Source organism: Schistocerca gregaria, chromosome 2 (genome assembly GCF_023897955.1).
Source record: "Schistocerca gregaria isolate iqSchGreg1 chromosome 2, iqSchGreg1.2, whole genome shotgun sequence".
NCBI lineage: Eukaryota > Metazoa > Arthropoda > Insecta > Orthoptera > Acrididae > Schistocerca > Schistocerca gregaria.
Genome location: NC_064921.1, coordinates 265769215 through 265785818, shown reverse-complemented (window position 1 = coordinate 265785818; position 16604 = coordinate 265769215). Strand labels below are relative to the sequence as shown.

General features: G+C 39.8%; 1 protein-coding gene across 1 annotated transcript in view; it reads left to right on the top strand.

Moving 5' to 3' along the window:
* Positions 1-16604, top strand: part of LOC126335740 (inactive ubiquitin carboxyl-terminal hydrolase MINDY-4B) — a 130341-nt gene that overhangs the window by 104448 nt on the left and 9289 nt on the right. Inside the window, exon 5 of the mRNA XM_049999197.1 lies at positions 4039-4104. Coding sequence (XP_049855154.1) covers positions 4039-4104 — 66 coding nt within the window. The remainder of the gene's footprint in view (positions 1-4038; positions 4105-16604) is intronic.

Genomic DNA, 16604 nt, shown 5'->3' with positions numbered 1-16604 from the left:
TACACACAGGAACCAAGACGGAACATTAAGAATGGAAGACCAAGAACAAAGTACTCTGGAAAGGGTGTAAGATAGGGATGTAGTCTTTTGCCCCTACTATTCAATCTGTACATTGAAAAAGCAATAACTGAAATAAAAGCAGATTAGTACAGGCAAGGAGAGCATTCATGGCCAAGAGAGGTCTTCTACTATCAAACAATGGTTGTAACATGAAGGAGTACTTTCTGAGAGTGTACTTTAGAGCACAGTATTGTAACGTAGTGAATTTGGACTCTGGGAAAACCAGAAAAGAAGAGAATGAAAGTGTATCAAATGTGGTGTTACAGAAGGACACAGAAAACTTGGGGGAGTGATAAGATAAGGTGGGAGGTGATTCTCCACAGAAATGTCATTGAAAGCAACACAGAAAGTACTGAAAAGAAGAAGAGACAGCATGATAAGTCACATGTCAAGACATCAGGGAATAACCTCCACAGTACTAGAAGGAGATGTAAAGGGTAAAAACTGTAGAGGAAGACCAACTGGAATACATTCACCAAAAAAAATTAATTAAGGATGTAGAGTGCAACTGCCACTCTAAGTTGCAGAGGTTGATACAAAAGAAAAATTCATGGTGTCTGCATCAAACCAGTCAGAAGATTGATGACTCAAAAGAAAAACAGAAGTGTGGGTGATCTTTAAGGGATTTCCATCCAACATATACTTAAAATACTCTGGTGTGCAAAACCTGAGGACAAAAGTAACTTTCACATGATATGTCACTGGCAAGTAATACAGCTCAGTGATACTTTGACCATACATAGAAATAACTGCTTCAGCATGGTACAGAAGGTAACTGAAAGAAATGTTAAATGAAATGTGGAAGAATGGCACTTTTATTCAATGACATTAATCACAATGAAGTCGCCAGGATTTATGATGGCCCCTGGACATTATGAAAGGTGAGACATGGTTCTTAAAAGGTTGGTAAGGAGTTCTTGTGGTAGGACATTCCATTCCTCCACCAGCATCATTGATCACTGCTGGATGTTCATTGGTGAATGTGAACATGCTGCAGTACACTTCCCAACATGTCCCACATGTGCTCAATGGGAGTGGGATCAGGTGGGCCAGTTCATTTCAAGAGCTCCTCCACATGTGCAATTCAATGAGCAAAGTCAACCATACAGTAGTTTGGGGGGAGATGTATTTTTAACATTTTGGAAGATGAATGGTGACCTCTAAGCACCCACAAAAAAGATTTAATTCCAACCCTGTGAAAACCTGCTTAATACTGGCTTTTAAATCATTCTCCTGGAAGAAAAACATCTGACTGCACTATATATTTCCTTTCCCTGAGAGACAGAGGAGGGGATGTGAGGCGCCCCTTACATTCGTGTATGAGTGCCCTTGCCCACAAGTGTACCATGTTTGAAGATTTGGAGGGTCAGTGAACCCCCCCCCCCCCCCCCCCAAGAAACATACCTTCCCCACCCTTTTTGATAAGGAAAAAGGAAAGGAAAAACTTTATTCAACTATGATAATAAATACAAATATCACCATGCAAATCAAATCTATTTTGAAAGGGGCCTTCAACTTTGACCCAAATATAAATCCCTTCACTGGTAGCAACACGCCGTCTATTCCTCGTATGAAGAGATAACGGTTTGTCACTCATGAGATAAGAAGTACCATAATTCCTATTAGGTACCTCACCAATACTCCACGTCCTGAAAGCAATAATGTCTCTCTCGGGAAAAGCTTCAAGGCCACCCAACGAGGCATCACCAGTGTGAAGAAATGCTACAGTCAGCCAACCAGAACCACCAAAAACTTCGTTATTCTTAATACTAAAATCAAATCTGGCCCCCACAAAAGTAATCGGACCATGTAGAACATCCTGCTTGGCAGTTCCATTAACTCCATCAACACCCAGTTTGAATTCAACAGTAGAAACTGCTTTATACACGGGCAGACGAGAGCGTCTCATTCTTCTCCTGTAACGAGGCATCTCGGTGAGCCGTTCAATGCAGTTGCCTGTGCAGCAGCCACGCGACGAATGACTCCGTCTTACCGGAAACACCACTTATATAGCGCGCGCTTATCGCACTTCCGGTTTGGAGCAATTGCCCGGCCAGTGCTAAGTAAATCTAGAGCACTGGCCTGAGGAGGGGCCCCCACTCCACACTTCCCCTCCATCCCCACCACCAGTGTGGAATCTGGACCACAAAAACAATCATTTTCAGTAATATTCCTGGGTGCTTTTGTACCCTCATATGATGAGAAGTATGAATACGTAATGCACCCGAGGACATTGTCGAACATGATTAGTTTGGTAGTCCAGCTGGTATAGTGTGGGGAGGCATAATGTTGGATCGGTGTACCAACCTCTAAATCTCTGAGCATCGACTCTCACTTGTAAACATTATTGTGACACGTTAATTCTTCCCCATGTGCATTTTTTCAGGGCAGCATTTGGCCCTGACTTCATTTTTACTGGGAACAAGGCATGACTGCATGAAACTACACAGGTGGAGGACATCTTAGAATGAGAAGACATTGAGTGAATGGTATGCCCTGCCCATTCCCTCAACTTAAAACACACTGAGCAGGTGTGAGATGTGTTGGGAAGACATTTTGCATCACATCACATACACTCACAACTATCCAGCAGTTATCAACGATGCTGGTGGAAGAATGGAATGCCCTACCAAAACAACTCCTTACCAACCTTATGGCCAGCATGTGAGCATGCTGCAGAACATGCACTGCAATCTACGGTTATCACACACTGAACCATGTCTTGCCTTTTGTAACATCCAGGGGACCATCATAAATCATGATGACTTGAGTGTAATTACTGCCTTAGTTTAAAAGTGTCATTTCTGTCCATCTCATTGTGTACTTCAGTCAGTTACCTTCTGTACTATACTATAGGAGCTCTTTCTATGCAAGGTACAAGTTTCATCAGGAAATGTTATTTGGCAGTGACACATCATGTGAATGTTACTTTTTCTTTAAGTTTTGCACATCAGTGTATGAGCCCATGCAGATAAAAAGAGGATTTATCAACTATGTAACATAACATGACTGCTGTGTAATTTTATACTCTGATACAGCTTCAGTGCAGTAACAAGATAAGCCTTGTAAACTCGTTTTAGTTTCATTATACTTCACTATAAGAGCCTTGGATGTATCTTAGTACATAGGCCTATACATGTAAATGTTTTTTAATTAATGTATATCTTCTATCCTACTCCACCTAGACAGTACACAGTTTATGATCACTCACACTTGCAGTATCTTGGAGACTTGCAGAACAAACAGGCAGTGGCTATGGGTGATGAGGGCAGAGTTCACGAAGTGCATGGCTAGCCAGAAGAAAAGACCATAGAGTAATGAACATCATCATAAGTATGTGCAAAACAGCCCTGTGATTAACCCAAATCAAAAAAGTAAACACAGACAAGTTCAATCATTCTACTATCAATATTGCATCCTAAGGCATCAGAGAATAGAGAGGAACTAAAGGACAAGTGGCAGGACTATGGTATTTACTGGTACTCTCACATCAGTGGCCAGGCTCATGTGACATTCCCTCAGTGGCGGTCCTCTCCTTGGGAGTCAGCTGCAACCATGCCACGAAGCCTAAGTAACCTCCAAATCAATGCTCAGGCTGGGCAGGGCACCTGAATCACTGTTGAACAATGAAGTGCAAATGTTTGACCACTATCACACTTAAGATCTACAGAAAGAAATTAGCATATCAAGGTCTTCGGAAATATTGTCTTTCTATTTTTTTTATTTTTATTTTTTTATGTTTCATATCATTGAAAATATACTTTCTTTAGGCCTGTCAAACAAACACTTCATCTACACTAATTTGTTCAAATTTCTCTTTCAATATGATCAAACCAAAAGGTTACACATAACTGAATACATATTGGAAAATATGCACATTGTTACATACACAATTAAATTGATTTATAATTTATTTTTCTAATAGAACATATGTACTTAATGATAAATAAGATCTATAATTTCTCTTTCTCAATGCAGCTGCATCTGTACGAATTTACCACCTTAGAGGATCTACAGATCTTCATCAAACGCTATAGTTACATGGTAAGTTAAGAACTTACTTATAAAATGAAATAATACCCTACCCAAAGCACTCACCATGTTCTCACACTTACCATAATGTTCTGTTTCTTGAATGTGTATCATTAAATATCTGTACTGCTTTTGTGTGTATGAATTTATAAAGTAACTCAAGCTGTTAATTTGCCTGAAACTAACTGTCATAGTAGATGGGGAAGAGGGAGAGAGAGAGAGAGATAGAGATAGAGAGAGAGAGAGAGAGAGAGAGAGAGAGAGAGAGAGAGAGAGAACTACTCTGAAACATATGCCCTTACTATGCCTTATTTCAGATTCTGCTGAAAACTGTTTACTCTACTAATTCTGCTGATGCACATCCATGACACTTCAGGGAATAATAAAGATAAACCAGCAGTACTATAATATTGTATGAGTGAATGTAATTAATCCTTAATGGATTGAGTCACCTTTCTGGATTGACTACATCAGATACTGATTCTTGTTTCATTAAGGTGGCTACGTAATGTGACAGTGATAACTAATATTAAATACGCTGCACTAGGTATTGTAATATTTTGTCCCGTGTATTTTGAAGAAAATGATATCCGATATGCCCTAGGTACATCAAAATGATCAAAACCAGTTAAAATAATGGTTTCCTAAAGATGTTAAATTCCATCTAAAATTCTTAAGCTTACAGCCATTGAGTGATAATTGCTGAATGCCATTATGATAAATCACTTGGATCTTTATTACTTCTTTGACAAGATACACCGAATGCAATTGCTCTTGTACTACCAATGTCATCAAAATTATCGTCAATAATGAATTCTATTAGTAAATACGATTATATCATAATTCTAACATGATAATATCTCATCTGAGTTTGAATGACAATAATTTTAATATGACACTAGTTGCATGAGCATTATCTTTGCTTAAAAAATACCACAAAAAGCAATAAATTTTATTATTTCATGGCTAAAAAATACAAAAACTTTTGATTAACAGCAATATTATGAAAAAGATAGATTATAAAAAATGTAACTGGACAGATAAAAATTCTACTCACCAAATGGCAGCAGAAGAACATACACATAGCATAAAGGTCTTACGTATGCAAGCTTTCATATCCAATGGCTCCTTCTTCTGGCAGCGGGGCTTTAAGGGAAGGAAGAGAGGTGAAGAAAAAGGACTGGAGAGATTTAGGAAAAGGGATAGAGTTAGGGAAAGTCACCCTGAACCCTGGATCAGGGGAGAATTATCGGACAGGATGAGAACGAAAGACTGATGTTGGGGACTGCACAGGATGAGATTTGAAAACCTGATAGCTTAAATGTGGAAGACAGTAATATTCAAAACAGAGATTACTGTTAAAATGTCATGCATGAGTTAATAAGAGTAAAAAGCTATGTGCAAGAGGTGAGAGGGGAACAGCAAAAAATAGACAGGTCAGAAAATGAAAGATGTAGGAAACTAAAATGGAGTAAAGGAAGGCATAGTTACTGTGAAAAAAATCCTGATATCAGAGAAATTAATGTAAGTTAAGGCTAGATGGGTGACAAGAACCAAGGACACATTGTAGCACTAATTCCACCTGCGGAGTTCTGAGAAACTGGTGTCTGGGAGAGGAATCCAGGCACCAAGGTCATGACTTTTATGTTGTAGAGCATACTCTGTGACAGGATATTGTGTGTTGTCAGTACACACTCTCTGCCTATCCCCATCCATCCCAACTGATAATTTGGGGATAGTCACACTGATGTGAAAGGCTGAACAGTGTTTACAAAACAGCTGATATATGACGTGTCCTTTCACAAGTGGCTCTGCCTTTGATTGTATATGTTTTGCCTGTCACAGGGTTGGTATAAGTGATGCTAGGAGGGTGCACAGAGCAAGTCTTGCAGTGAAGATTATCACAGGGTTAGGAGACATAGGGCATGAAAAAGGGTGCAGAAGGAGCATAGGGTCTGACATGGATGTTGTCTAGATTGGGAGAGTGACAGAAAGCTATTCTGGTTGTGGTGGGCAAAATCTTAGGCAGAATGGATTTCATTTCATGGCATGATTTTTAGGAAATCACGGCCCTTTTCAAAGTATCTGATTAATACATTCCACACCAGGATAACACTGAGTGACAAATGGTATGATATGAAGTTGTTTTTTGGAGGGACCAAGAGTATAATTTTCACAAATAATAAATAAATTTAATAGATTTCACAGAGCCCTATTCCAAATCCCATGCCACTTTCCTTAATGTTGATCTCATGCTCACCAAAGGCCAACTACACACTTCTGTCCACATTAAATGTACTAACAAACAACAGTACTTACACTCTAATAGTTTCCATCCTTTCCATGACAAACATTCCTCGCCATAGAGGTTGGTTGATTTGGGGGGAGGGGACCAAACTGCTAGGTCATTGGTCCCATCAGATTAGGTAAGGAAGTTGGCCACATCCTTTCAAAGGAACCATCCCAGCATTTTCTTGAAGTGATTTAGGGTACAGCCTTAGCATTCGCGGTCACAGGTTCGAATCCTGCCTCAGGCATGGATGTGTGTGATATCCTTAGTTTATTAAAAACAAAGATTCCAAGATTTACCAAGCGGGGAAGCGCCGGTAGACAGGCACAATAAAATAACACACAAACACACACACACAAAATTTCGAGCTTTCGCAACCGGCGGCTGCTTCCTGACGAAGCCTGATGACCTCAAATGTTAAGGCCCATAGTGTTTAAAGCCATTTGAACCATTTGAACCTTAGCATTCCAGGCAAATGTATTTGTTTGGATGCAGACTCTTTAGAGCAATACACCACCATTCTCACCTCAGTCTTCACTGGACATAATTACCCAGGCCATCACATCTAATCCTTGTACTGCTGGTCCCTCCAAAAAACAACTTCAGAGCACAGTATTATCCTGGTGTTGAATGTATTAATCTGCTACTTCAACAACACCATGTCTTCCTAAAATCATGTCCTGAAATGAGATCCATTCTGTCAGTGATTTTGCCCACCACAACCAGAATAGCTTTTCATTGCCCTCCCAATCTCTGGAACATCCCTGTTGGACCATGTGCTCTTTCTGCTCCCTACTCCCTACCCTCTGGCTCCTAACCCTATGACCATCGCCACTGCAAGACTTGCCCCATGCTCCTCCTGCTGCCACCTATACCAGCCCTGTAATTAGCAAAACATATACAATCAAAACCTGTGAAACAACACGTCATATACCAGAAGTTATGCAAACACTGTTCGGCCTTTTACATCAGCATGACTACCACAAACTTATCAGATAGGACGAATGGGTGTAGGCAGAGGACGTAAATTGGCAGCGTATGATATCCTGTTGCAGAGCATGCTCTACAAGATGGTAGTTGTGACCTCAGTCACTCGAACACTGCAGGTGAGAACCAGCACTACAACATGTCCTTGGTTTTTGCCACCCAACTGGTCTCAATTTACTTGAATTTCTTTTTTCATAGTATTTACTCCTTTCTTTACTCCATTATAGTTTTCTACATCTTTCATTTTCTGATCTGTCTTTTTCTTGCCCTCCCCCTCCCACCTATATTACATAAAGGGCACTTAGCTTTTCACTCATATTCACTCATGCTTGATGTTTCAGCAGTAATCTATATCTTGCATATTTCCCTTGTGTTCCACATTTGAGCTCTCAGCTTTTCAAATCTCATTCTATGCAGTCCCCAGCAATTAGTCTTTCCTTCTCATTCTGTCCAGTAAGGCTTCCCTGACCCCACGTTCTGGGTGAATTTCCCAAACTCTACCCCTTTTCCTAAGCCTCTCCAGTCCTATTCTTTCAGCCCTCTTCCTCCCCCTTCAACCCTTCTGCCAGAAGAAAGAGCCAGTGGTTCTGAATGCTTGCATACATAAAACCTTTTTTTAATATGTGTGTTCTCCTGCTACTGTTTGGTGAGTAGATTTTTTGTCTATTCAATTACATTTTATGTCAAAAATTGATTATTGTCACACACACACACACACACACACACACACACACACACACATGACCTGAGTCTGGCCTCAGCAACCAGAAACTGTGGTGGGTTGCATGCCCGTGTGTGTGTGTGTGTGTGTGTGTGTGTGTGTGTGTGTGTGTGTGTGTGTGTGTGTGTGTACGCACGCGCACGTGCGCGCGTTCTAATTCTGATGAAGGCCTTTTTGGCCGAAAGCTTGAATGTTTGACAGCTTTTTGTTGTGCCTATCTGTGACTTGACATCCTTGCAGCATGGTGAGTAGTAAGCCATCTGTTTTATAATATCATCTTTATTCCATCCTGGATTGTCCATTGTTTGACAAAATCTTTTGAGCCATATTTTAAAACCAATTTGCATCCAATTGCTCTGAATTACTCATTATGTTCCCTGACCATATGGTACCCTAATTTAAATATTTTATAAATGCATATACAAAAATAACATGAGGATACTGTACCACTGCTTATTCATTCTTCAAACTTAATAACCAGTTGTCTTGGTGTTGTGTCATAGAAAAAAACCTACAAATGTTCTAACCATATCCAACCTACACTCTCTACTCAAAAGAAATAAAACAAAATGTCTGAGCTACTCCTGTAGAGCTCCACCATTTTTACACCTACCAAAAGAAGCAAACATTTTCTCTTTTTAGATGTTGGCTTCTAACCTGTATTCAACTCTCTCCTTATTACTTTCCAAAATGTTTTGCAATGTAGACTCCAACACCCACATCAAACATCAACTGAAGACATGAAGGCTGTAAACAAGTTTGCAATCATGTTATGGCACTTTATTTGTAACAATCCATTGTGATCACAGTGGTTGTATAATTCGTAATTACTGGTTTCGGCTTTTACCTTCTTTAGATCTGTTATAAATGGAAAAATGGTGGTGTAAAAACTTAAGTTCTGTTAGCTAAGACTAAATCTACAAAAGTCTAGAAATACATAATAAATAATAAATAAAATTACTAGCTTGACTAACAGCCATGCATACCAGGGTAGTCTGCAAAGTTTCCAACCTCAACATGGAGATACCAGCACTGTGAACAGAATCTGGGGAATTTGTTTGTATATGTATAGTAAGGCACTCACAAAAATTTCAACCATTGTTGTTTGACACTCACTGTAATGAATCAATGTGAGTATTTTAGTGAAAATGGAATAAATCAAGTATTGAGCTGTCACGAGATGTTTGTTCTTTAAAGGCAATATTCCTACACAAATTAAGCATGAGTTAGAGGCTACATATGGGGACTTTGCACCCTCATTTACCATTGTGAAATTTTGGGCAGCTCAATTTAAATGTAGTTGTATAAGCTTGGGTGACAACAAACGTTCAGAATAGCCACAACTGATAACAACATTGCTCAAGTTCACCAAATGGTGCTAGAGACCTAGAGAATTAGGGTGAGAGAGATAGCACAAGCTATGAGCATATCTCAATAATGTGTTTGTCACATATTCATTGAAAATTTTGGGTTTACAAAGCTGACTGTATGCTGGGTGCCACCATTTCTCACTCTGCACCATCTCATACCTCAGCGGTCACCATGGCAACAGTGCACAAATTGCTTCACAGTCCTCCTTACTCATTACACTTTTTTTTGTTCCCTCAGCTAAAAGTTGAACTTGGAGAACAGAAATTTTTGTCGAGTGAAGAAGCCATCACTTCAAAAACAACTATTTTGCAGAGAAAGACATTAACTATTATTTGGATGAGTTAGAGAGATGGGAGCATTATTGAGAGTGCTTACAAGAGATTATGCTCAAAAATAAAAATAAATTTGAGGAAGAAATGTCTTATTTGTTTTTGAGTTCGGGAACTTCCAGATATACACCCCATAAAAACATTCTGATATATGTGTCAACATTAGTATTTATACAACTAGATACATAGCAAGAGCTAGTGATGGCCTTGGGAACATCCTGTATAATATGCAAATAACTGTACAGATACTGACGTTGATACTTATATCAGGATATTCTTTTGGTACATGTGGCTAGTATGCATGGCTGTTGGTCATATTTTTATTGTAACTTTTGCAGTATTGTCATAGTAAATTGTAAAAACATTGTCCATATGCTTTTTGTGTTACCATTTAAAAAAAAAGAGTGGGCAGCTTATGATGAAATGGCATGTTGCACATCATAATGTTAATCAAGTGTGTGATGTATAAAACACATAATCAACAAATTGTGTGATTTCAGCCTTTGTCAGCACATTCCAGTGATAAAATCTTCAAAGGTGATCAGTGGAGCAGTGGTGTTATCTTGTCACAAAGTTTCAATGAGTTTGGCACCTATCATCTTCAGGTGAATTCTGAAGATGATATGTATTAAAGTCATTGAAACATTGCAACATGACACCACCACCAGTCGGCTGATTACCTGAGAAGACTTTTATCAATCAACAGATTAACTGTACATTTCTGCACACCTTATAAGCCATTCTGATCACACGCACCAATTGTTTTCAGTGCAGTGCCATATTGTTTCATACTGTTAATCAAAGCAACTTTTCAATAATGAATGTTTTGGATACATATTGTCTACATCTAGCTTTATCTTAAAGAGGAGTAGCCCTATATATTATCTGCAGTTATCATAAATTAACTCCATTTTTGAATTTGCAAACAACTATAATTAACCTCTAAATGTTTTAGGAAACTAGTAATGTTTACCACAGGTTATTGTATTGCCTTAATAGAAATCTTGTTTTGTGTACTACAATACACTGCACCGGTTGAAATACAGTCCCACTGCAAATGCTGTTCTTAAACAAGGTATGAGTTGGTTGACAGCTGGAACTCGCCGTGACTACCATCAAACAATTGGCAGTTACTACAAATTGGTGTGATGGAAGAGCTCCCAAGAGTCATACAACTGTGATATTGGTACCACAAGTACCTTAAGTACTACACTCTCCTTTGTATCCTGTCTTCTCTGCAGAGAGTACAGGCTCTGTCATTACTCATACACATGACTGCGAGAGGCATATCAATAGTAGATCTAAGTGTTCTGTACAGGGTGGATGGGGTCCAAGGAGGACTCAGGGTGTTGTACTGATCCCCCTAATCAACAAGTTTTAGGTGCTGTCTTTTACTGGGACTGAGTAAGTGGGACACACTTCATCTGTTTTCAGGAAATCTGTTTTGTCTGGCATCAAGAGGAGGCAAATGCAAAAGGACAGGGGTCTATTAATTATTGGCAGTTCAAACATACAGCAAATGACGTTACCCCTTTGGGAAATGGGAACAAGGGATAGAAAAGGACACCAGGTGCACTCAGTTTGTATTCCTGGGGGCCTCATTCAACATGTTGAAGGGGCTCCTCCAGCAGTCATTGAAGGAACAGGGATCAAGGAAGTGCGGACTGTGGCACATGCCGGAACAAATGATGCATTTCTTCTGGGCTCTGAGGTCATACTTGGGTCATTCCAGCGACTGGTAGAGAAGGTCGAGAAGACCAGCCTTGCACATGGAGCTACAACAAAGCTCACAATTTACGACATTGTCCCCAGAACTGCTTGTGGCCCTTTTGTTCCGAGTTGAGTGGAAGCACTGAACCAGAGACTTCAAAGGTTCTATGACAAGCAAGGCTGCACTTCCTGGACTCATGCCATAGGTTTGAGAACTGTAGGATTACCCTAAATTGGTCACATGTGCACAACACATCTGAGGCTGCTACTCAGGTAGTTAACTGTGTGAGAGACACACACAATGGTTTTTTAGAGTTTTTTAGAGTAGGCAACTTTCCATCCAATCCAGATAACAACAGCTACAAGAAACCCAGAAGTATGAGCATAAGATCAAAAGAACTCCCTCCCACAGGTGAGGTATTAAAATCCTAATGGTAAACTGCCAAAGTATTTGCCAGAGTTTGAAGTGCACATGAAAAGCAGTGAAGCTCGTGTAACATTAGGTACAGAAAGCTGGTTGAAACCCGAAATTGATAGCAGTGAGACTTTGGGGAAAATTTTAAGTGTATATCAAAAGGATAGGCAAATTGGAAATGGAGGTGGTGTATTTGTCGCAGTAGACAAGAAACTCAAATCCACCAAAATAGAAATTGAAGCTTTATGTGAGTTGTTTGGGCATGAGTCATTATAACGGATGGGCATAAAATGATAATTGGATCCTTCCATCACCCCCCAGACTCATCTCCTCATTTAAACAAAAACTTTAGAGAAAACCTCAGTTCATCTGTACATAAGTTTCCTAGTGATACTGTAATCATTGGTGAATACTCAATTATCCAACAGTGAACTGGAAAAATTAAAGTTTTTTTCATGTTGGGCATGATAAGAAATCCTTTGAAACAGTACTAAATACCTTCTCTGAAAAATACCTAGAACAGATAGTTAGGAACTCCACTCATGATGGAAATATATTGGATCTAATGACAACAAACAGACCTAACATATTTGAGGACGTCCACACTGAAACTGGTTTCAGTGGCCATGATGCGACTGTGGCAACAATGATTACTAAAGTACAAAGGACAACAAATACGAGTAGAAAGATGTATAAGTTCAGTATACTAGATAAAAATCAGCAGTGCCATATCTTAATAAGGAACTTGGAAGTATGAGCAGTGGGCAGGAGCATTTAGAGGAACTATGGGCTCAAGTTTAAAGGAATAGTTGACCATACACCAGTGGGAGCTGGAGGTATTCCACTGGTGGTGTTAAAAAAAGGTTAGGTTCATAGCATCAAATGTATTATGGAATTTTGTCAAAAATGTTCAAATGCGTGTGAATTCCTAAGGGACCAAACAGCTGAGGTCATTGGTCCCTAGACTTACACACTACTTAAACTAACTTATGCTAAGGACAACACACACACCCATGTCTGAGGGAGGACTCGAACCTCTGGCAGGAGGGGCCACACAGTCCGTGACATGACACCTAAAACCGCGCGGCCACTGCACACGGCAGAATTTTGTCGATAATTCATATATTTCATAAGATATTACATCAAACAAAAATATAAAGAAACAGAAATAAACAATTATTACAAAAGCCCTATTCTTATGCACAGTAAGAGATTGATCGACAGCACAGTTCTTCCCTCCTCACAGGGTATGTTCAGTCACTTTTATGTGGCAGTCATAAGCAGGGGGTGTTTTGATGTATAGTTGCATAAGATACTGCTGGAGATCGGGCCTGAATTACCTCGTAATGACACCACCAACTTCGGCTAACAATTGCGCTCTAGCCATTACCAAATGATTTATGTGCTCCACTTTGCTTCGAGTTGTGCTAGCTGGTTGTTTCATTTTCTTATTTTTGAAATGTGTGCAAAGAGCGATCTTGCTCTGTCACAGGGTTCAAATGTGACTCTCACAACACCAGATGGAATCAGTGATCCATATGTACATAATTACATCGATTCTGCCTTCCCAGGTGCACAGAAGTCAGAAAAGACATGGGCTGCCAGCCCTCTGAGAGGGAAGCGCAGCTTGTCCCATTACTCTGCTCTTCTCCCAGTAACAGCCAGAACTCCTCATTTGTTTTATGTTCCCAGCTGACTGCCAGAAAAGTGTCCGCTATAAAATGAGTGCCAGCACAAGGAATAATAGAACGTATATAAACTATTTGAACTTATAATCTGAATTTTGCAAAGCAAATTTAATTAAACTATCAACATTTAATACTAAAAGCATTGTATTCACCAAAAGCAGCAACTCCGTGACTTTGGGAAGACAGCTTCAAAATAATTAGTAGGAACGATATTGTAAATCAATTCATCACTCCTTCTTGTTGGCAAATAAATCTGTTATCTCAGACTGAAACGTTCAATTTTGCACACAAATGACTTTTCACAGGATAGCATCCCTAAGGTACTAAGTTGGTCTTCTTTCATGGTGTTTCGTAGTAATGTTTTAATTCTCTTGAGCATTGAAAAGCCCCACTCAGCTTCTGATGTCGAGATAGGCGTCATGATTAGCAGTTTCAAATCTTTAACAGTCTTGTCGAATGTGTCATGAAGTTCATCCTCTAGAATCAACAAAAGAACTGCATCAGCAACTACTCTCAACTCAGGCCTAGCATAGAAGACTTGAAGCTCACCCTTCAACTTTCTTTTATCCAGAAATGTATATGTGTCTTTAATATCAAGGTAAAATGGAAATTTTGTGATGTATTTGTCAAACTGATTTACATCAAATAAGTTGGCTGCAATGACATGTCCAGTGAACTGAAAACATAATTTTATTTCAGAAAGGATGACATCACACACTTCCAAAGGATCTCTTTTTTTTATGCCCATCGAGAATCCATGGCTTATTGGCAGGCAGCATTTCATCATTTTCGAAACTAATTTCATTGAGGATGGAGCCAATGTCATCTCTGATGTTTTGCATTACTGCTTCAAAGTTCTGGTTGTTCTGTGTTGTTGGGTCAGTTCAGTTATCTTCTTCTGAAGCTGATTAAAAAGTACATCTGCATGAGGCATTATCTTATAGAAAAATGATACGCAGAAAATGAATTCATTATCTCGCACTCTTTGTTTGTATGAACCAGTTTTTTCAATAGTAGAAGATAGTTTTATGTTCTCATTTGTTTCAGTGAATTCCATAACAGCAATAAGATTTTTCCCTGCTTTCAAAAACATATTTTACTACTCGCGAATGATAATTCCATCTCATCACACACATGCGGCAAGCTTTTTTGAATAATGCTATGCAACACTTTTGAACTCTGCGGTGAGTTAGAAAAAATAGAAGAAATACCTGAAAGGTGTGCAAAAAAGATGCAGCCTTTGTGATTAACAGAGGTGAGCTGTGTGCGGCCCATGGTGGTGCCGTTCATAGTTTGGCATCTTGTAATAGTGATAGTGCCGTCTCGTTTTCTTAGTGTGTTCACTGACACCACTACGTTTGCTCACCCTGCCTGTCTTCGCGTGGCAGCAGCAGCGCTTATCTATAGCGCATACTGTGGTACCATATTTGGAGAGGCCTCTAGAATTTCTGGGTCGCCATGCGTATAGCTAGTTCTGTTGGGATGGAGCAGCAGTGAGGTCCGGACAGCCAGTACTCGCCCGACCGCTGGAGACATATGCACTGTCTGATGGAAGAATGTGCTCATGAGAGTGCATGACCATGTCAAGGATCAGATTCAGCAAGTTTTAGTTGAATTGACTGTGATATTTGGGTAGTGCAACTTTCACTTGTGTGTGTGTGTGTGTGTGTGTGTGTGTGTGTGTGTGTGTGTGTGTGTGTCCACCCTTCAAAGTGACTTCGTGGCAATAAGTTGTCAATAGACGATCTATTGTGCTTATAACTCGTCTGTGTTGTTTCACAGTGACTGGTTTTAGTGTTGTGAGTTGTTGGTGGAATTATTTTCCCGGATCTGTGCATATCTTGTGGTTTTGAATGAGCAGTTATTTTAATGTTGTTTGCGTACTGGATTTAGTGGGGCAGTTGCAAACAGACATCAGGTTGGTTTGGGCTGCAGCAGCGAGCAGGTCCGTGTAGCGTGAGGGCTAGCCAGACCCACTGCCAGATCGAGGAGGGGTAGTTGTGAGAGCAATGACTTCGTTGCACACCGTACCCTGGACATTTAAGTTGAGTGAAGAGTTAACTGCTAATGCAACCTCGACTATTCTGAGGTATTGCCTTTAGTTAGCAGGTTCTTGCTCCCAGGGCTGCTGAGCCTAGCAGCAATGAGTGAAGTATTTTGAGGCGGTGAAATATTGCAGCTGTCTTTCTCCATTTGTTATTCATTATTGAATTTAATATTATTCTTATTAGCAAAGTGCAACCAGTGGTATTTTCTGCCTTGTGGCCGCTAAGGCCCTAGTTACCTGCCTTGGAGGCTAGCGTACTTTTCTGGCAGTGTACCTTTTCTCATCATGTTGATGCTGTCCGACACAGTGTTTTTTTTGTTTTTTTTTTTTGGGGGGGGGGGGGGGGAAGGTCTATCATGGTTCTAGTGTTTCCTTTGGCCTTGGGTGTTTTCTGAAGGCGTAGTGCTGTCTGACTCTTCACCCTTGCCTAAAAATATTCCATCATTGTACCAGTGATTAGACGTTAGGCAGATGGGTTGGTCAGTCAGTTGGCACTTAAGCTGCCCCTAGTTTGAGTTACCATCCTGTTACATGAGTACAGCTCTTGGCTGCCTGTCTCACTTTACCTTATGTTTGAGGCCGGCACTTGGAACACTTGCTGAGAAGCGCTTGTCCTGATTCCTTAGATTGTGATGTTTGTTTTAAGGATATTTGTAATTTTCTAATTATTGTCTGAGTGGCCTTCAGCTGAGCAATAATTTCGCTTCTTTGGTGATAAGGCTTTCAGCCGTGTTACAATAAGTTTTTTTTTTTTTTTTTTTTTTTTTTTTTTTTTTTTTAAGAAACTTGTTTTAAAAGCAAAGTATGTGTTGAAATGTGCGCTATTTGGAATTGTTATTTCTGACTTCTAATTCAGGCCTTCACCCGTTTGTGATTTTAAGTTGTGTATGGCCTTCAGCCAAGAAATAATTTCACTTCTTTCATAATAAGGCCTTCAGCCATGCTACAATAAGT